Below are 21,176 nucleotides of genomic sequence, written 5' to 3' on the forward strand. Positions count from 1 at the left end.
GGATAGTCAGTTTTTCGAGGATATGTTTGGCAGCATGAGTGAAGGAGGCTTTGTTGCAAAATAGGAATCTGATTCTAGATTTAATTTTGATTCTAGATTTAACTTTGGATTGGAGATGGTTAATGTGAGTCTGGAAGGAGAGTTTAAAGTCTAACCAGACACCTAGGTATTTGTAGTTGTCCACATATTCTTAGTCCAAACCGTCCAGAGTAGTGATGTTAGTCTTGCGCGCGGAGGAGGGCAGCAATCGGTTGAAGAGCATGCATTTAGTTTTACTAGCATTTAAAAGCAGTTGGAGGTCACGGAAGGAGTGTTGTATGGCAATGCATAATACAAAAATACTGTCCTTTTCATTTGTTTTGAGAATGTATAAGACACTCCCAGTTAACATTAAGATATACTTTAGACCTATACATAATTTCTAAAGGTTTTATAAGCCGTTTATAACCTGTTAGGCTAATTATTCGTCTAGTATTACAGTTTATAACTATGTAATAAACAGTCAATATATTCGTTGAAATTTGTACCTAAACATAATCCTCAAGGCTATACGTAAAGGCCAGGAGATGTAGCCCAAGTATAATATGAATCATCTTTCGACAACAAATAATGAAGACGTGTGTCACGGAAGGACAAGTAAAGAGACAAGCTACCGAACAAGTAAATGAACACAGAGGCACGAGGACCAACTCGGTCTCGGCAAGGCGTGGCCAATTAAAAAGTCGAGTTTGAAGGGAGGGACCCGCGTGCTGCTGCTGAGTGCTGAGGCGAGCAAAGCGGGTGTAAAACCGGCATAGAGAGGATAGCTAGTGTAACGGTGGGAATCGAGGGCTTCACGTGGTGGACAGGGGAGGACAACCCGGGGAGGACACATAGTAGGGTGCGCCACAACCGGGGCATGTACCTGCTGGTTTGTCCTTGAGTTCCTTATATCCACATCGGATGGTGAATGAAACCGATCCGCGTCCAGAACAGACACTGACAAAGATGGAAAGTCAAGGCAGCCGCTGTAAGATCGTGGTGGTCGGAGATACGCAATGTGGTAAAACGGCGCTCCTACATGTTTTTGCGAAGGACTGCTATCCCGAGGTAAGTGTCCTGATATATATTATAGGCTATGAAGTCTTGCGTTATGAACACGAATGTCAACACTTGAAAACAGGCACCTGGATCATTTAAGAGTGGTAGGTGTACTGTAGGTCATCGCAGTTTGTGAATGAAGCAAAAATGAATGTCAAGACAGACACCAAACCAAATAGAGCGAAAATAGCTTTTTTATTCTAATCATCTAACCCCAAATGTCTTGATTTAAATTACGAGCCAGAGGTGTACACGCACCTGCGTTAGACATTTCTCTAGAGAAAGAGAGAGACGGAAACTGAAAGACAGGGAAATAATGAGCACCTTTAAAAACAAAATGGCTATTATTATTATTTATTGAACAATATAGACTCATATAATGTACTTCGGAGTGTATTCAATTTCCGCGTGGTGTTATTGGAAACTAGACCGACATTATTTTATTTGAGTCTGTATGATACATTACATGTACGTAGTTGAACGTCTAACCTACGTTACGCCTATGCTATTAGTGCTTTACTAATCAAGATGCACCCCTTTTCCCAGAACTATGTCCCCACCGTTTTTGAAAACTACACGGCCAGTTTTGAAATCGACAAACAGAGGATTGAGTTGAACATGTGGGACACGTCAGGTAAGACTATTTCTGCTCTCTCTGCATCTATCTATCTCCTCAAGGCTGATGACAAATCAATCCCTCTGGCTGCTCAGCTTGGCAGTGACGACAGTCCATGTCTGCAACCATGGGGGAGGGGGGGCTGCTTCAATCATTTCGGGGGTTTTCAAGCAGCCATCTCTCTGACGAATTGCTTGGACCATGCCAACTTACCACTGACTGACTGGCGTACTTTTGCTTGAGGCATCTGCTATTTAGGATTGTTGTCTTCGCTGATAATCTCCTGTGCCCCGTCCTTTCTCTCAGCGCTGCACTCTGTTTGCATTCCTCTCTCTGAGGAGCGCTGCGTGTGGCTGGCCTGTTCCCATGCTCTGTCCAGGGGCCTAGAAGACTGATAGGGGGGTCGGGGAGTGGAGGGGGCTGAAGCAGAATAACCGACTGACTGACTGGTCCACAGAAATGATCTCAACCCATCCATACTGCTTCTGTTGTGTTTGACCGTGGTCACAGTTGCCTCTAGCTCTCAATTCACTCCCATCAGTGCCAAATGGCCGCAAATGGTGTTTGTCTGGATGTTAACGGACTTATTATGCCTCTTTGTCTATAATGTGTCAGTCAGTGTTTGGTTCAAGCGATGGACCTTCTGTCTGAGGGGTTTAGGATATGGATGCCCTCTATGGTGGGAAAGCAATTTGGGGTTGCCCCCTTGAGACCACATCTCCAGACTCGAGAGGGGGTGATTGTGGCCCGTCTGTGTGGAATGCCATTCTCTAGTTTCAGCTCACAGCCCAGGGCCGTTAGGCTGAAGCTGTAAGTACAGCTCAGAGATCCACTGACCGGTCAAACAGTATCTGAAACATCTCTGACTGAGTGACTGAGAAGCCTGGGTATGTAATTGAACCTCCATGGGAATCCCTGTCTATTGCCATAAACATTCCTAAAACTAAAAACATCCTCACCACGGATGGTGATGATGGGGGTATTGCCATTCTTACACGGTCATATAGCTGAGAGTGTTTTCTTTTGAGGGGATTTTCTATGTGTGGGAGGGACCTGGTGTTGACCCTGAGAGTAAATCTACTTGAGTCTGTCAGTGAGGGCTGAAGAGGTCTCTGTGGCTGAGAGGCAGGACTGAGTGGATCAGAAGTCCACCTTATCTCCTCCATAGCTTTGGACCGGGGGGCTTCTGTAATGGTAGCAGGGTTGTGCTTCTGTCTGTCCATATCTAACCCCTTTGATGATCACTGACGATGGATGATGAGCCTTTTATCTCCAGTAAAGAGACCATATCCCCCCCCCTCTCTTTACTCCGTCTACCAACATGACATCCCCCACCCAGCCTACCAGCCTCAAGCAAGTCACACTCTTAAGAGTGTGTGCTCACATGCCTGCCTATTTACTCTTTGGTTCGTACCAAACACAGAAAGCTCATGTTTTCACTCCAGATGTAAATGAGTTAACGGATGTTCTCCCATTGAAAAAACACTCAAACATTTAAATAAAGGGAGAAAGGTCAGGTTTCTGTCTCGGACTTCCTGCCCTTCTTTTTCCAATACTTTTAATTCCACCTTTCTCGTTATCCCCTCTTCTGCCCTTTCACTCGTCGTCCCCCCTCTCCCGTGCGCTGGCAGCAGCAGGGTATTGCCAGGGACCATGTGTCTTTTCCACTCCGTTTGCCTGGCTGCATGGCCACTGTCTGGACCCACTATGTAATTACTGTGAAGAAGCATTTTCATATGCAGTCGACCCCCTGCTGGCCTTCATAAACTACAATTTGGCCACTATACCACTTACTATACCACTTATTATACCACTTACTATACCACTTACTATACCACTTATTATACCACTTACTATACCACTTACTATACCACTTACTATACCACTTACTATACCACTTACTATACCACTTACTATACCACTTACTATACCACTTACTATACCACTTACTATTCCACTTACTATACCACTTATTATACCACTTACTATACCACTTACCACTTACTATACCACTTACTATACCACTTACTATACCACTTACTATACCACTTACTATACCACTTACTATACCACTTACTATACCACTTATTATACCACTTACTATACCACTTACTATACCACTTACTATACCACTTACTATACCACTTACTATACCACTTACTATACCACTTACTATACCACTTACTATACCACTTACTATACCCACTATACTATATACCCACTATACCACTTTTATACCACTTACTATACCCACTTACTATACCACTTACTATACCACTTACTATACCTTACTATACCACTTACTATACTATACCACTTACTATACCACTTACTATACCACTTATTATACTGTACCATTTACTATACCACTTACTATACTTATTATACTTACTATACCACTTACTATACCACTTACTATACCACTTACTATACCACTTACTATACCACTTACTATACCACTTACTATACCACTTACTATACCACTTACTATACCACTTACTATACCACTTACTATACCACTTACTATACCACTTACTATACCACTTACTATACCACTTACTATACCACTTACTATACCACTTACTATACCACTTACTGTACCACTTACTATACCACTTACTATACCACGTATTATACCACTTACTATATACCTTACTATACATATTATACCACTTACTATACCACTTACTATACTACTTACTGTAACACTATACCCACTTACTATACCACTATACCACTTACTATATACCACCTACTATACCACCTATACCACTTACTATTACTATACCACTTTTACTATACCACTATATTCCACTTACTGTACCACTTACTATACTATACCACTTACTATACTGTACCACTTACACTTATTATTACTATACCACTTACTATACCACTTACTCTACCACCTACTATACCACTTACCCATGTGTAGCTGTCACGTCTAATCAAGGTGGGTGGAATCAGGCGCAGAGAGCAGATAACGATATAAAGTTTATTCTCCGGTGAACAAAATAAACACGGTCAACCCAAAAACACACAGGGTGAAATGATCCAAAACAGGATAACAGACTAACCGGAGAATAATAAACACAATAACACCGACAGACGAAACTAATGACAAAACAAACAATCCCGCACAAAACAAGGGCGGGACAACCTACATTATATATACAGACACTAATTAACTAAACAACACACAGGTGAAAACAATCAGACAAAACCAACAGATACACGAAAAGGGATCGGTAGTGGCTAGTAGGACGGTGACGACGACCGCCGAGCACCACCCGAACGGGCAGGAGAGCCAACCTCGGCGGAAGTCGTGACAGTAGCACAGGACCGGGTCTGTAGAAAGCCTCCTGTAATCTATAACCGGTGGTAGAAAAAGTACCCAATTGTCATATAATTCAGTAAAAGTAAAGATACCTTAATAGAAAATGACTCAAGTAACAGTGAAAGTCACCCAATAAAATACTACTTGTGTAAAAGTGTACAAGTATTTATTTTTAAATATACTTAAGTATCAAAGTAAATGTAATTGCTCAAATTACTTAAGTTCAATAGTAAAAGTGTAAATAATACAACATTCTTAACATTAAGCAAACCGGACAGCATGTTGTTCTTGTTTCTTAAATGTACGGATGGCCATGGGCACACTCAGACATCATTTACAAACGTAGCATGTGTGTTTAGTGAGTCCGTCAGATCAGAGGCAGTAGGCATGTCCAGGGTTGTTCTCTTAATAAATGTGTGAATCGGACCATTTTCCTGTCCTGCTAAGCTGTCAAAATACAACGAGTACTTTTGTGTAGTCAGGGAAAATGTATGGAGAAAAAAGTACATTCTTTTCTTTAGGGATGTAGTGGAGTAAAAGTTGTCAAAAAAATATCAATAGTAAAGCAAAGTACAGATACTCCCAAAAATACTTAAGTAGTACTTTCAAGTATTTTTACTTAAGTACTTTACACCACTGTCTATAACCACCCAGCTCTGTATAACAGAATCAGCTCAGTTGGTTTCACTCTATCTGCCATCCACCGAGTTAGTGTCGGGTAAGATGGAGAGTGCATTAGTAATAACATATCAATTGAACACAAGAGACTCCCCGTGGTCTCCGAATATCACTGATTCAGTCATTATTGATGAGTCCTTGAGGTGTGTTCTGTTTCCGGAGCTGGAGTCTAGCCTCCTCATTTTACACTTTTACGGCCTCTGTGGTCTGATAGGTCTCAGGGGGCTTGGTAGGACGTGTATTGCCATTAACAAGGTCACGGTGCCTATTGTTTTAGTGTGGCAGTAGACGATTGATTAGTTTAGCCTCGGTGATCTGTTGTTCTCCAGACCCGCAGGGTTTCTAGTATTCACAGGATGGAAGAAAACAGAGGTGAGGTGTTGATTTAATTAGGGCCATGACTGTGTCTAGGTACTGTGTGTGTGTGTGTGTGTGTGTGTACTGGTGTTTTAGTGAATAGGATGTTTATTTTAAAGACACATCAACAGGGCCGTTATGGCTGTCCAGAACCAGAGGGAAAGTGGCAGCTGCTTTGTATTCCCCCTGCATTACGCCACAGGCCATCTGGTGGATCAAGTCAATTAGAAACTGATTGAGAGGAATGCAAATGTGTGTGTGTGTGTGTGTGTGTGTGCGTGTGTGTGTCTTGTGCGCCTGCGTGTGTATGTTGTGGGAGAGGGCATAGAATGTGTATGCATGTCTGTTTATCTGTGTATTTGCTTATCTAAATAGCAGTAGCGAGGACTGATCTATAAAAAGCCAGCGATGACTGACAAGCCGCTGCTCCTCGGGTTCAAATGTCACCCTTCCTAGCCCCATTCCGAGCGGTGATTGGCCAAGCTGACACTGACACTGGGTCGCAATAGGTCTGTGCACCAATCAGTGACCCATACTGGGTGCTCAATCTCGCGGGTTATAGTGCTCGTCAGCCAAACTGTCACGCCCCCCCGTACTGTGTCTCGTCCCAGTATGGTGGTGCTGCACCATGGGAGCTATCTCCTCCAAGTCAGGCCTGGAACATTCTCCCACTCACAGCACAGCAAGGACTGTCCCAGGGAATATCTTAAGTAACTCACGACAGTCCCACAGTCCCACACCGCAGTCACGTCTCTGTCTATCCTCTCTGATTGACTGCGTCCGATTCCTATCTTAACAGTTGAACGACTTGTCTGTTGCGGGTCAGAGAATGTTCTTAGTCATTCTGTAGCTTCACACATATTTTGAATGATTCCTAATGTCATTAGAGGCGTTAGGCAATGCCAAATACCTCTTTCTAAAAATCCAAATGATCCGCTTGCCTACTTGACCTGTCACATGTTTTATAATGATTATTTTACAACACTTTTACTCACAACAGGTGTTTCTGTAATTAGTGGTGTGATATATTTTGGATTTGAGAGATAATGTCAAATAGCTTCAAACATCCACACGACCAATACACACACGCACACGCACTCACACACGCACGCACTCACACACGCACACACACACACACACGCACGCAGTGACTTTTCAACATTTCTGGTGAGTATGGTGAGCCACATTCTCAGTGCAGAGGACCATTAGGGCATCAAGAGCCCTGTATAAACACGCTGAGCTCGCAGGGCCTTCCTGTTCCTAGCCCTTTCCACTTGATTCATCTTTAATAGCATCTGCAAGAGCTACAAACCGAAACAGAGATTAAATGAAACCAACATCCCCCCCCTCTACTCTATTGTGGCTGGCTGGCTGGAGCTGGAAGTCCTTCAGAAAGCAGAGACATGACATGAGCATCTCTCCCGGATTGCCATGTTGATTTACGGTTCTAGACAGAGATGACTGGGGAAGATGACCTCAATGAGGTGCTGCGTCAGTCAGCCTTTAGTTTGCCCTTCCTCGTCGCGCTGTGATGCTGCCCTCATACGTTTTCATCTTCTGCTACCCTGCACTCTTTTAGGGTTTGTGAGTACACACTTATTGTACAAAGCGTTTGTTCGTTTTTGCATGAAATGCCCCCCCGAAGTTAAATCTTTATTGTCAGTATCCTGAAAATAGATGAGTGTATGTCCTCTTAGCTTGCTGACTAACCCACACAGCTGCACTCGACTGACCTGCCTGGGGTTAGAACTGCCGAAACACAAACCTGTTTTTATGATGATTAGCACATAGCAGGCACACCCGGCGGTTAGGTACAGCCGGTGAGTGTACTGTGCACCTGTGCGTCTGTGTGAGAAATGAGTGGTATGAAGGGTTGTTGTGCCTCCAAAATGACCCTTGTTGACCCCCCACAACGATCGTTTCAGTGAAGCCTAATATAATAGGGAAGGTGTTGCCCAATACCCAACCTATATTTAGGACATGAAGAGGTACGTCAGGACTATTTATAACCCTTACGTGTCATCAGAGCACTTCAAACGGAAGTGCCGCTGTCTGAAGAACACGGCCTATACTCTAATACATATCCAATTCAACACATTGTAAAAGGGTATGTTTCTTTCATGTTTCCACGTTCATAGAACAACCCCAAACACCAAAGACCATCAGTAATAGAGTTGTGTGACGCAAACTACCAAATGAACACGGACAGGGGCATCTGAGCAGGAGCCGGACGTAAACGCGTGCTACTGCCAGGTCTGTGCCTACAGACAGACAGGCAGCGTTGGAATGCATGTGGAGCTATTTCTGGACAGCGGGGTGGTGTTCTGGTTCTCTGGCGGGCGTCGGCTCGGTGGGGGGTGGGGGGGGGGGGGGGGTTAATCCGGCACCTCCCTGGCCTCCCGTTTTGGAGCACCTCATACCCGCCGGAGAAGAGCCTCCACAGTTGCTGCGTCTCTTTAACACATAGATCACAAGTAATAGCTGTGTATGTGGTACCGTCGCAGAAATTCTGGAAACCAAAATACATATTTTTCAGATATCCCGGTTGGAGGATCGATGGATTTCCTGCTTATTCCGTACTGATTCCAGGAACAATCCCACTGAGATTTCGGGAACACCTGTGCATTCTGGGAACGTTACTGGAATCTTGCACCCTAACATGCGGTGACTGTGGATGTACAGCATGTGGACATGTACAGTAGATATCTTATTCATAGATACCGTAGCCACTTCACCGCACACTGAATGTCTGTGACAGTGTAGCCACCCAGAGGTCCAGGCTGCAGGGCTTGATGTTTACCCAGTCAGAGTGGCCCCTGGCTGGGTACACGTCTCTGACTCTCCCCCTGGAGCCTTGGGAGTTCTCTTGGTCTAAGTCACTAACACTAACTGCTACGCTACCGTCGGGGTGTTGGAGGAGGCCTGGGTGCCCGTATGCTTCAGCCAGAGAGACAACAGGACCCTGGACAATTGAAAGAGGGAAAAGAGGAAGAAAACGTGAAGGAACGAAGAGAAAGACGATAGTCTGACACGGCTAGTTTCACAGCCAAATGAGGGTGTTTTTAAAATGAACCGTGTCCCTTCTCTCTCTGTTTTAGCTTTTCCACCACCACCGTCATTCTCTCTCTCTCTCTCTCTCTCTCTCTCTCTCTCTCTCTCTCTCTCTCTCTCTCTCTCTCTCTCTCTCTCTCTCTCTCTCTTCTCTCTCTCTCTCTCTCTCTCTCTCTCTCTCTCTCTCTCTCTCTCTCTCTCTCTCTCTCTCTCTCTCTCTCTCTCTCTCTGTCTCTCTATCTCTCTGTCTCTCTTCCTCTCTGTCTCTCTGTCTCTGTATCTCTCTATCTCTCTCTCTCTCTCTCTCTCTCTCCGTCTCTCTATCTCATCATCTTTCTCCTTCCCATGTTCTCCCTCTCTGTGATAGCTCATTAGTTTGCATAACTCTGTTCTGACCTGGAGTCATCGACAGTGTGTAGGAGAGGAGGAGAGGAAAGGAGGAGAGGAGCAAAGGGAGGGTAGGAGTTGTGAGAGGACCAGTCAGCCTCACTGACAGGAACACACAGCCTATAATTTAACACACAGAATATCCAATTTAAGTCTGACACTCGCTCAGACAAACACACAGATGCGACTCTGCAGGCACGCATGCAGACACACACACACACACACACACGCCCGCGTACATACTGTTTTGAATAACCTAACAATTCAAATGAAACATACATACGGTACACCCAAGGTCATGATCCTCGCTGGCCTTATTATGTGCTGTGTCCTTTCGAGTGGTATACTACACAGCCCCATGGTGAGCCCACTGCCCACCTGCCCCGGTTCCTCTCCTTGTTCCTCTGCCCTCTCACTGCCTCCCAGCTCCTAATCTAGTCACATAGCGTCTTTTGGGGGACTCCATCCAGACAGATCTCTCATGACATCCTCCCCTCTGATCCCTCTGCTATCTGATGAATACTGTGATCTGATCTCCGTATGACCGGCTGACCGTGGTCACAGACAGACAAAGGCCCTATGATACGTCTCGGTCTGGACCGCCTCTCTTAAAAATGACGGTAGGCTCACTGGGATCTGCTTAACATATTCACATCAGGACACACAGTGATGATTGGTGCACATATGGCTCTTATATACTTTTATACTTAGGTGAATACTACTTATTCTTGTATATTTTGATTGAACCTTTATTTTGACAGGGACTCATGCTGAGACCAATGTATTTTCTACAGATGAAATAAATAACTTGGATAAATCAATGCACATCAATATACACTATACACATCAATATCCTGTACACATCAAGTACACCATACACATCAATATCCTGTACACATCAAGTACACCATACACGTCAATATCCTGTACACATCAATATACACTATACATATCAATATCCTGTACACATTTATATACACTATACACATCACTATCCTGTACATATCAATGTACACCATTCACATCAATATCCTGTACACATCAATATACCCTATACACAACAATATACACTATACACATCAATATCCTGTACACATCAATATACACTATACATATCAATATCCTGTACACATCAATATACACTATACACATCAATATCCTGTACACATCAAGTACACCATACACATCAATATCCTGTACACATCAATATACACTATACATATCAATATCCTGTACACATCAATGTACACTATACACATCAATATCCTGTACACATCAATGTACACCATTCACATCAATATCCTGTACACATCAATATACCCTATACACAACAATATACACTATACACATCAATATCCTGTGCACATCACTATACACTATACACATCAATAGCCTGTACACATCAATAATACACATAATTATACTGTCCACATCAATAATGCACATCAATAATACACATCAATATACTCTTTACACATCAATATCCTGTACACATCAATAATGCACATCAATATACTGTATACATCAATAATGCACATCAATATACTGTATACATCAATACACTGTATACACCAATACACTGTATACATCAATAATGCACAATATTATACTGTATACATCAATAATGCACATCAATATCCTGTACACATCAATAATGCACATCAGTATACTGTATACATCAATAATGCACATCAATATACTGTATACATCAATAATGCACATAAATACACTGTATACATCAATAATGCACATCATTATACTGTATACATAAATAATGCACATCAATATACTGTATACATCAATAATGCACATCAATATACTGTATACATCAATAATGCACATCAATATACTCTTTACACATCAATATTCTGTACACATCAATATCCTGTATACATCAATAATGCACATCAATATACTGTATACATCAATAATGCACATCAATATACTGTATACATTAATAATACACATCAATAATTGACATCAATAATACACATCATTATACTGTACACATCAATACACTAAAAGCAAGACACAATCATAGAAAACAAACCCATTTGTCAGTAAAGAATACCTCAATCAGCCTTTTGAATTGTCCTCGAGCCTCCGATTCATCCATTTTTAGAGACCCTTGCAGATTATTCCACAAGTAAAGGTGCAGAAAAACTAAAAGCAGATTTACTTAACTCAGTGGAGATCAAAGGGACCTCCAGAGACAGCCCTCCCTGAGACCGGGCCTGGTATCTCTTACGTCTGTCTATAAGTTAACAATCAAGTAAGGCACAGCGAAAGATTATGCAGGAGGGATTCATCAATGAAAAATAATGCAATGCATCGGTCTACGGGATTTCAAAGAGGGCCAGCCTACTTTCTGACACAGAATGCAGCGACCTTATGGAAAATACATGCTACTGATCAGTACATCCTGCTAGATATCTTCAGTTTGTACACATGCTAGCCTATTTACATTGTAGTCATTTAGCAGATGCTTGTATCCAGAGCGACATACTTGAGCAATTAGGGTTAAGTGCCTTGCTCAAGGTCATATCAACAGATGTATTTCCCACCTAGTCTGCTCGGGGATTGGAACCAGTAACCTTCTGGTTACTAGCCCAACCCTCTTAACCACTAGGCTATCTGTCGACCCTATCAACTGCTGGGGACCGCTAGGCTATCTGTCGACCCTATCAGCTGCCAGGGACCGCTAGGCTATCTGTCGACCCTATCAGCTGCCGGGGACCGCTAGGCTATCTGTCGACCCTATCAACTGCCGGGGACCGCTAGGTTATCTGTCAACCCTATCAACTGCCGGGGACCGCTAGGCTATCTGTCGACCCTATCAACTGCCGGGGACCGCTAGGTTATCTGTCAACCCTATCAACTGCCGGGGACCGCTAGGCTATCTGTCGACCCTATCAACTGCCAGGGACCGCTAGGCTAGTGGGCTGGATGGAGAGAATGCTATCAGAGCTAAAAGGGGATGGTGTTTGTCAACCCTAGTGAATAGTGGGAGAAGGGACAGAATAAGGAAATGTATACATCTGGATCAGTTGACCACCCCTCTGGGTGGGCTGGATGGATCCACCCCTCTCAGATCCACCCCTCTGGATCCACCCCTCTGGGTCCACCCCTCTGAATCCAGTGGGATCCACCCCTCTGGGACAGAATCTGGATCCACCCCTCTGGGTATACATCTGGATCCAGTCTGATCCACCCCTCTGGGTCCACCCCTCTGGATCCACCCCTCTGGATCCACCCCTCTGGTCCACCCCTCTGGTCCATCCCCCTCTGGATCCACCCCTCTGGGTCCACCCCTCTGGATCCACCCCTCTGGATCCACCCCTCTGGGTCCACCCCTCTGGATCCACCCCTCTGGATCCACCCCTCTGGATCCACCCCTCTGGATCCACCCCTCTGGATCCACCCCTCTGGGTCCACCCCTCTGGATCCACCCCTCTGGGTCCACCCCTCTGGGTCCACCCCTCTGGATCCACCCCTCTGGGTCCACCCCTCTGGATCCACCCCTCTGGGTCCACCCCTCTGGATCCACCCCTCTGGATCCACCCCTCTGGATCCACCCCTCTGGGTCCACCCCTCTGGATCCACCCCTCTGGGTCCACCCCTCTGGGTCCACCCCTCTGGGTCCAGCCCTCTGGGTCCACCCCTCTGGATCCACCCCTCTGGATCCACCCCTCTGGGTCCACCCCTCTGGGTCCAGCCCTCTGGATCCAGCCCTCTGGGTCCCCCTCTGGATCCACCCCTCTGGGTCCACCCCTCTGGGTCCAGCCCTCTGGATCCACCCCTCTGGGTCCACCCCTCTGGATCCACCCCTCTGGATCCACCCCTCCACCCCTCTGGGTCCACCCCTCTGGATCCACCCCTCTGGGTCCACCCCTCTGGATCCACCCCTCTGGTCCACCCCTCTGGGTCCACCCCTCTGGGTCCAGCCCTCTGGATCCACCCCCCTCACCCCTCTGGGTCCACCCCTCTGGACCACCCCTCTGGGTCCACCCCTCTGGGTCCAGCCCTCTGGTCCAGCCCTCTCCACCCCTCTGGGACCACCCCTCTGGGTCCAGCCCTCTGGGTCCACCCCTCTGGGTCCAGCCCTCTGGATCCACCCCTCTGGGCTCACCCCTCTGGGTCCACCCCTCTGGGACCACCCCTCTGGATCCACCCCTCTGGATCCACCCCTCTGGGTCCACCCCTCTGGGTCCACCCCTCTGGGACCACCCCTCTGGGTCCACCCCTCTGGGTCCACCCCTCTGGATCCACCCCTCTGGGTCCACCCCTCTGGGTCCACCCCTCTGGATCCACCCCTCTGGGTCCACCCCTCTGGGTCCACCCCTCTGGGTCCACCCCTCTGGATCCACCCCTCTGGGTCCACCCCTCTGGGTCCAGCCCTCTGGATCCACCCCTCTGGGCTCACCCCTCTGGGTCCACCCCTCTGGGACCACCCCTCTGGGTCCAGCCCTCTGGGTCCAGCCCTCTGCGTCCACCCCTCTGGGACCACCCCTCTGGGACCACCCCTCTGGGTCCAGCCCTCTGGGTCCACCCCTCTGGATCCACCCCTCTGGGTCCACCCCTCTGGGTCCAGCCCTCTGGATGGGACCACCCCTCTGGGCTCCACCCCTCTGGGCCCACCCCTCTGGGACCACCCCTCTGGGTCCACCCTTCTGGGCCCCCTCTGGGACCAGCCCTCTGGGTCCACCCCTCTGGGCCCACCCCTCTGGGACCACCCCTCTGGGTCCAGCCCTCTGGGCCCACCCCTCTGGACCACCCCTCTGGGTCCACCCTTCTGGGCCCACCCCTCTGGGATCCACCCCTCTGGGTCCACCCTTCTGGGCCCACCCCTCTGGGATCACCCCTCTGGGTCCACCCCTCTGGGACCACCCCTCTGGGTCCAGCCCTCTGGGTCCAGCCCTCTGCGTCCACCCCTCTGGGACCACCCCTCTGGGCCCACCCCTCTGGGTCCAGCTCTCTGGGTCCACCCCTCTGGGCCCAGCCCTCTGGGCTTTGTGATGTGTTATGGGACAGGCTTGTTTTTAGCCCTGAGGGAAGGATTTCCAATCCCGTAGGAGAACGTTCACGTACTCACACATACACAGACTGTTTACAAACTGTACTTCACACACGCACTCCATCTCTTTCCCACATACTCACAAGTACTCACACACATTATTTAGACATTTGCCAGCCAAAGACACAGGCATATACACAGGAAGTTCATTCTAAGCATGCCTCTATAACACATTGGTCTTCAGTGACCCGTAGTAATGTGATCCTCTGTATCATCCTATGACTCCAGTGCCACAGTGGAGCGTTGTTGATCCCAAATAGAGTCAACTACAGGGCAAGCAGTAACAGTATGGGCTGAAACTATTATTAGTCAGTTGGTTACTTTGGAGTTTCTGAGTGTCATCCCATTTTCTCAGACTTTCCTGAAGCACTTTGTTCGTTATCCGCTGCCAGCAGTGAATGAGTGTTGATCTCCCAGGCTGGCAAGAAGCAGCTCGCACGGGGAACTCTGGGACATGGAGTTTTCCGGGCCTGTCCCTTCCCGGGCGGCAGGCGTGGCGTGGAGCGGCAGCATAACTCACCGTGGCGACAGCTTTGATGACGACACTTTGAACAGCACGGTGACTGGCCCTCGCCCTCACCGCCGCATGGCCACCTCCACTGGATAAGACCCTCTCAGCGTAAGAGGATCTGGCCTGTCTCTTACCCCGGGGTAACCCCTAACCCGCATCCTCTCCCACTTCCCTTCCACAGCTCCCATCATTGATGGATGACTTTATTTAAAACAGGATCTCTCTCTCTCTCTCTCTCTCTCTCTCTCTCTCTCTCTCTCTCTCTCTCTCTCTCTCTCTCTCTCTCTCTCTCTCTCTCTCTCTCTCTCTCTCTCTCTCTCTCTCTCTCTCTCTCTCTCTCTCTCTCTCTCTCACTCTCTCTCTCTCACTCTCTCTCTCTCTCTCACTCTCTTTCTCTGCTGTCTTTAGGTGGAGTGGAAGTGCACTCAAAGGAGAGAGGGAAATTGTGCCCATCATCTCCACTCGAGCCCTCCCTAGGGACCCTGCAGAGTGGGCCAAAGATGGATAGGGCTATGATAGGGGGGATAGAAGTGGTGAGGATGTCCATTCCCTCTCAGAAGATGTATTTTATGTGACCGTGATAGATGTCTGAACAATCCTATTTCAATTCCTATTTAATATCCAACAGGCAGCCTTGGACGGAAATAACCCCACTCTTCGAAGTATTCCAACACTCGAATGAATTTCCCTCAGCCAAGGACAGAAAGAGATGGAAAAGAGATGACTATAAAAGGATGTGATGCATGGCGTTTTACAGGTGAAAGGGAATCTAAGGAGGGGGATTTTTGATTGTGTGTGAGAGAGAAGAGAGAGGAAGCCATTAGGCCATGGTAATCACGGAATTAAAGGCCGGCTGTCGGTGAAGCAACCAAATCCCGGCCACCACCAAGCCTGCAGTCTGCAGTGTACCTCCCTCCTCCATCCCTCCGTGCCTTAGCCGTGTCTCAGCTGTGGACTGTTCTGAGGCGCTGCGAAGGACCAGAGAGGGGGCGGCCTGCCTTTACAACCTGTCTCCCTGGGCCCTTTGTCTAATCGGATCAACACATAATCTCTTCAAAGGGGGTGAAATCGGATATTCCCAGGTCTTCTCAATGATCAAATACCCTCCTTTCCCTCTCCTCCTTTCCCCGTGGACCCTACTCTGTGTTCACATGCCCAGAGCAACAACAGAGAAGTGATCTCAAAGTGTGACGTGAAGCCGGGTGTCGGAAAGGGGGGATGTTGGAGTCAGCGTGGTTGGCGTTAAGCGGTCTAAGTGGTGGAGGTGGGGAAACACACAGGTTTTTAGTTCTCCCGGATGTCTTTCAATGCCCCTTGTCTGTCTGAACGGTGCTATTTGGTGTGACTTGTCTAACCAGCTCGTTCCCGCTTCGTAGTGACTCATCGCTCCTCGCCATTCCTGGTGTTGAGGGAGGCTACGCTTGATCAAACCCCAGACAACGCGCGTGCTTGTGTTGTACATAGACCATCAATCATGGATACATATTCTGTCTAAACAAAAGCCCGGACATAATACAGCCTCAAGTACTGTATAGCAAACAGAGCTCAAAGAATTGGTTACATGATAAACAAGGAATACACAGTAGTTCCTTGGGAAACATTGGTTCCTCGGTTGGACACTAACTGAGGAGGGAAAGACAGAGAGAGGGATGGGAGAAGAGAGAGAAAAACAGCAATAGAAGGAAGCCGATTGAAGGTTTCTGCCAGGGAGAATCATGTCATATACAGAGAGCCATAGTGAGACAGAGAGCCATAGTGACACAGAGAGCCATAGTGAGACAGAGAGCCATAGTGAGACAGAGAGCCATAGTGAGACAGAGAGCCATAGTGAGACAGAGAGCCATAGTGAGACAGAGAGCCATAGTGAGACAGAGAGCTATAGTGAGACAGAGAGCCATAGTGAGACAGAGAGCCATAGTGAGACAGAGAGCCATAGTGAGACAGAGAGCCATAGTGAGACAGAGAGCCATAGTGAGACAGAGAGCCATAGTGAGACAGAGAGCTATAGTGAGACAGAGAGCCATAGTGAGACAGAGAGCTATAGTGAGACAGAGAGCCATAGTGAGACAGAGAGCCATAGTGAGACAGAGAGCCATAGTGAGACAGAGAGCCATAGTGAGACAGAGAGCCATAGTGAGACAGAGAGCCATAGTGAGACAGAGAGCTATAGTGAGACAGAGAGCCATAGTGAGACAGAGAGCCATAGTGAGACAGAGAGCCATAGTGAGACAGAGAGCCATAGTGAGACAGAGAGCCATAGTGAGACAGAGAGCCATAGTGAGACAGTGAGCCATAGTGAGACAGAGAGCCATAGTGAGACAGAGAGCCATAGTAAGACAGAGAGCCATAGTGAGACAGAGAGCCATAGTGATACAGAGAGCCATAGTGATGCAGAGAGCCATAGTGAGACAGAGAGCCATAGTGAGACAGAGAGCCATAGTGAGACAGTGAGCCATAGTGAGACAGAGAGCCATAGTGAGACAGAGAGCCATAGTAAGACAGAGAGCCATAGTGAGACAGAGAGCCATAGTGATACAGAGAGCCATAGTGATGCAGAGAGCCATAGTGAGACAGAGAGCCATAGTGAGACAGAGAGCCATAGTGAGACAGAGAGCCATAGTGAGACAGAGAGCCATAGTGAGACAGAGAGCCATAGTGAGACAGAGAGCCATAGTGAGACAGAGAGCCATAGTGAGACAGAGAGCCATAGTGAGACAGAGAGCCATAGTAAGACAGAGAGCCATAGTGAGACAGAGAGCCATAGTGAGACAGAGAGCCATAGTGAGACAGTGAGCCATAGTGAGACAGAGAGCCATAGTGAGACAGAGAGCCATAGTGAGACAGAGAGCCATAGTGAGACAGAGAGCCATAGTGAGACAGAGAGCCATAGTGAGACAGAGAGCCATAGTGAGACAGTGAGACAGAGAGCCATAGTGAGACAGAGAGCCATAGTGAGACAGAGAGCCATAGTGAGACAGTGAGACAGAGAGCCATAGTGAGACAGAGAGCCATAGTGAGACAGAGAGCCATAGTGAGACAGAGAGCCATAGTGAGACAGTGAGACAGAGAGCCATAGTGAGACAGAGAGCTATAGTAAGACAGAGAGCCATAGTGAGACAGAGAGCCATAGTGAGACAGAGAGCTATAGTGAGACAGAGAGCCATAGTGAGACAGAGAGCCATAGTGAGACAGAGAGCCATAGTGAGACAGAGAGCCATAGTGAGACAGAGAGCTATAGTGAGACAGAGAGCCATAGTGAGACAGAGAGCTATAGTGAGACAGAGAGCCATAGTGAGACAGAGAGCCATAGTGAGACAGAGAGCTATAGTGAGACAGAGAGCCATAGTGAGACAGAGAGCCATAGTGAGACAGAGAGCCATAGTGAGACAGAGAGCCATAGTGAGACAGAGAGCCATAGTGAGACAGAGAGCCATAGTGAGACAGAGAGCCATAGTGAGACAGAGAGCCATAGTGAGACAGAGAGCCATAGTGAGACAGAGAGCCATAGTGAGACAGTGAGCCATAGTGAGACAGAGAGCCATAGTGAGACAGAGAGCCATAGTAAGACAGAGAGCCATAGTGAGACAGAGAGCCATAGTGAGACAGAGAGCCATAGTAAGACAGAGAGCCATAGTGAGACAGAGAGCCATAGTGAGACAGAGAGCCATAGTGAGACAGAGCCAGTGAGCCATAGTGAGACAGAGAGCCATAGTAAGACAGAGAGCCATAGTGAGACAGAGAGCCATAGTGAGACAGAGAGCCATAGTGAGACAGAGAGCCATAGTGAGACAGAGAGCCATAGTGAGACAGAGAGCTATAGTGAGACAGAGAGCCATAGTGAGACAGAGAGCCATAGTGAGACAGAGAGCCATAGTGAGACAGAGAGCCATAGTGAGACAGAGAGCCATAGTGAGACAGAGAGCCATAGTGAGACAGAGAGCCATAGTGAGACAGAGAGCTATAGTGAGACAGAGAGCCATAGTGAGACAGAGAGCCATAGTGAGACAGAGAGCCATAGTGAGACAGAGAGCCATAGTGAGACAGAGAGCCATAGTGAGACAAAGTCTGCAAAGTAGTTGGTGAACCAGGCAAGGCAGTCATAAGAAAAACCGAGGCTACTGAGTCTGCCAATAAGAATATGGTGATTGACAGAGTCGAAAGCCTTGGCAAGGTCGATGAAGACGGCTGCACAGTACTGTCTTTTATCGATGGCGGTTATGATATCGTTTAGTACCTTGAGCGTGGCTGAGGTGCACCAGTGACCGGCTCGGAAACCAGATTGCACAGCGGAGAAGGTACGGTGGGATTCGAGATGGTCAGTGACCTATTTGTTGACTTGGCTTTCGAAGACCTTAGATAGGCAGGGCAGGATGGATATAGGTCTGGAATAGTTTGGGTCCAGGGTGTCTCCCCCTTTGAAGAGGGGGATGACTGCGGCAGCTTTCCAATCCTTGGGGATCTCAGACGATATGAAAGAGAGGTTGAACAGGCTGGTAATAAGGGTTGCGACAATGGCGGCGGATAGTTTCAGAAATAGAGGGTCCAGATTGTCAAGCCCTGCTGATTTGTACGGGTCCAGGTTTTGCAGCTCTTTCAGAACATCTGCTATCTGGATTTGGATGAAGGAGAACCAGGTCAATTAGAAAGGCCTGCTCACAGAAGTGTTTTAGGGAGCGTTTGACAGTGATGAGGGGTGGTCGTTTGACTGCGGCTCCGTAGCGGATACAGGCAATCAGGCAGTGATCGCTGAGATCCTGGTTGAAGACAGCGGAGGTGTATTTGGAGGGCCAGTTGGTCAGGATGAGGGTGCCCTTGTTTACAGATTTACGGTTGTACCTGGTGGGTTCCTTGATGATTTGTGTGAGATTGAGGGCATCTAGCTTAGATTGTAGGACTGCCGGGGTGTTAAGCATATCCCAGTTTAGGTCACCTAACAGAACAAACTCTGAAGCTAGATGGGGGGCGATCAATTCACAAATGGTGTCCAGGGCACAGCTGGGAGCTGAGGGGGTCAGTAGCAGGCGGCAACAGTGAGAGACTTATTTCTGGAGAGAGTCATTTTCAAAATTAGTAGTTCAAACTGTTTGGGTATGGACCTGGAAAGTATGACATTACTTTGCAGGCTATCTCTGCAGTAGACTGCAACTCCTCCCCCTTTGGCAGTTCTATCTTGACGGAAAATGTTATAGTTGGGTATGGAAATCTCATTTTTGGTGGCAGCCAGGACATCAGGGTTAGCAGAGTGTGCTAAAGCAGTGAGTAAAACAAACTTAGGGAGGAGGCTTCTGATGTTGAAATGCATGAAACCAAGGCTTTTCGATCACAGAAGTCAACAAATGAGGGTGCCTGGGGACATGGAGGGCCTGGGTTTACCTCCACATCACCCGCGGAACAGAGGAGGAGTAGTATGAGGGTGCGGCTAAAGGCTATCAAAACTGGTCGCCTAGAGCGTTGGGGACAGAGAATAAAAGGAGCAGATTTCTGGGCATGGTAGAATATATTCAGGGCATAATGCGCATACAGGGATATGGTGGGGTGCGGGTACGTACCCCAGAATGTAACACAGCATGACTTAGTCTAAGCAAAAATATTACAGTTTTTCTCAATTGCTAAAACACTAAAACCCATTGGCTGAACAAAGTTCTCAGTTGCCTGGACTCATTTAGCTAATTATGCAGTCTGTTGTCAATAGTGCTTGAAGATGAGGTAACAGTACTGAGCAAACAGGTTGCAGGTTCATATTGAAGGTGGGAAGGAAAGTTTTGTGTTTAATGCTTTCAGGAAATGGAGCAAGGTTTCAGAACATTTTATGGGTTTTCCAATTAACAGTACTGACTGATCAAAAACTGTAACAGAGACAGAGAGAGGACGTTTGTGAGATGAGGGTACAGTACTGAGGGGTACAAGGAGGAGGAAGAACAAAAAACAACATTGCAAAGAGCAAAGCAGAGCAGTAATTTCTGATCAATTTTGAGCTACTATCATAGAGTTCATGAAAGAGAAGACGGAAAAATATGTATATTTTTTGAATTAAAAATGAGAGAATTGTATGTTTTGAACAATGTGTTTTCTAGGTGTATTGTTA

The 21,176-nt window shown here is 47.2% G+C and overlaps 1 protein-coding gene across 2 annotated transcripts in view; it reads left to right on the forward strand.

The window, feature by feature from the left end:
* Positions 1-703: 703 nt before the first annotated feature.
* Positions 704-21,176, forward strand: part of LOC118371396 (rho-related GTP-binding protein RhoN-like) — a 51,001-nt gene continuing 30,528 nt past the window's right edge. Inside the window, exons 1-2 of one of the 2 annotated variants that reach the window (XM_052490834.1) lie at positions 704-1,089; positions 1,627-1,714. In XM_052490834.1, coding sequence (XP_052346794.1) covers positions 943-1,089; positions 1,627-1,714 — 235 coding nt within the window. In that variant the 5' untranslated portion in view covers positions 704-942. The remainder of the gene's footprint in view (positions 1,090-1,626; positions 1,715-21,176) is intronic. The other variant, XM_052490833.1, reaches the window with a different exon arrangement.

This window comes from Oncorhynchus keta, chromosome 32 (assembly GCF_023373465.1).
Source record: "Oncorhynchus keta strain PuntledgeMale-10-30-2019 chromosome 32, Oket_V2, whole genome shotgun sequence".
Classification (NCBI taxonomy): domain Eukaryota; kingdom Metazoa; phylum Chordata; class Actinopteri; order Salmoniformes; family Salmonidae; genus Oncorhynchus; species Oncorhynchus keta.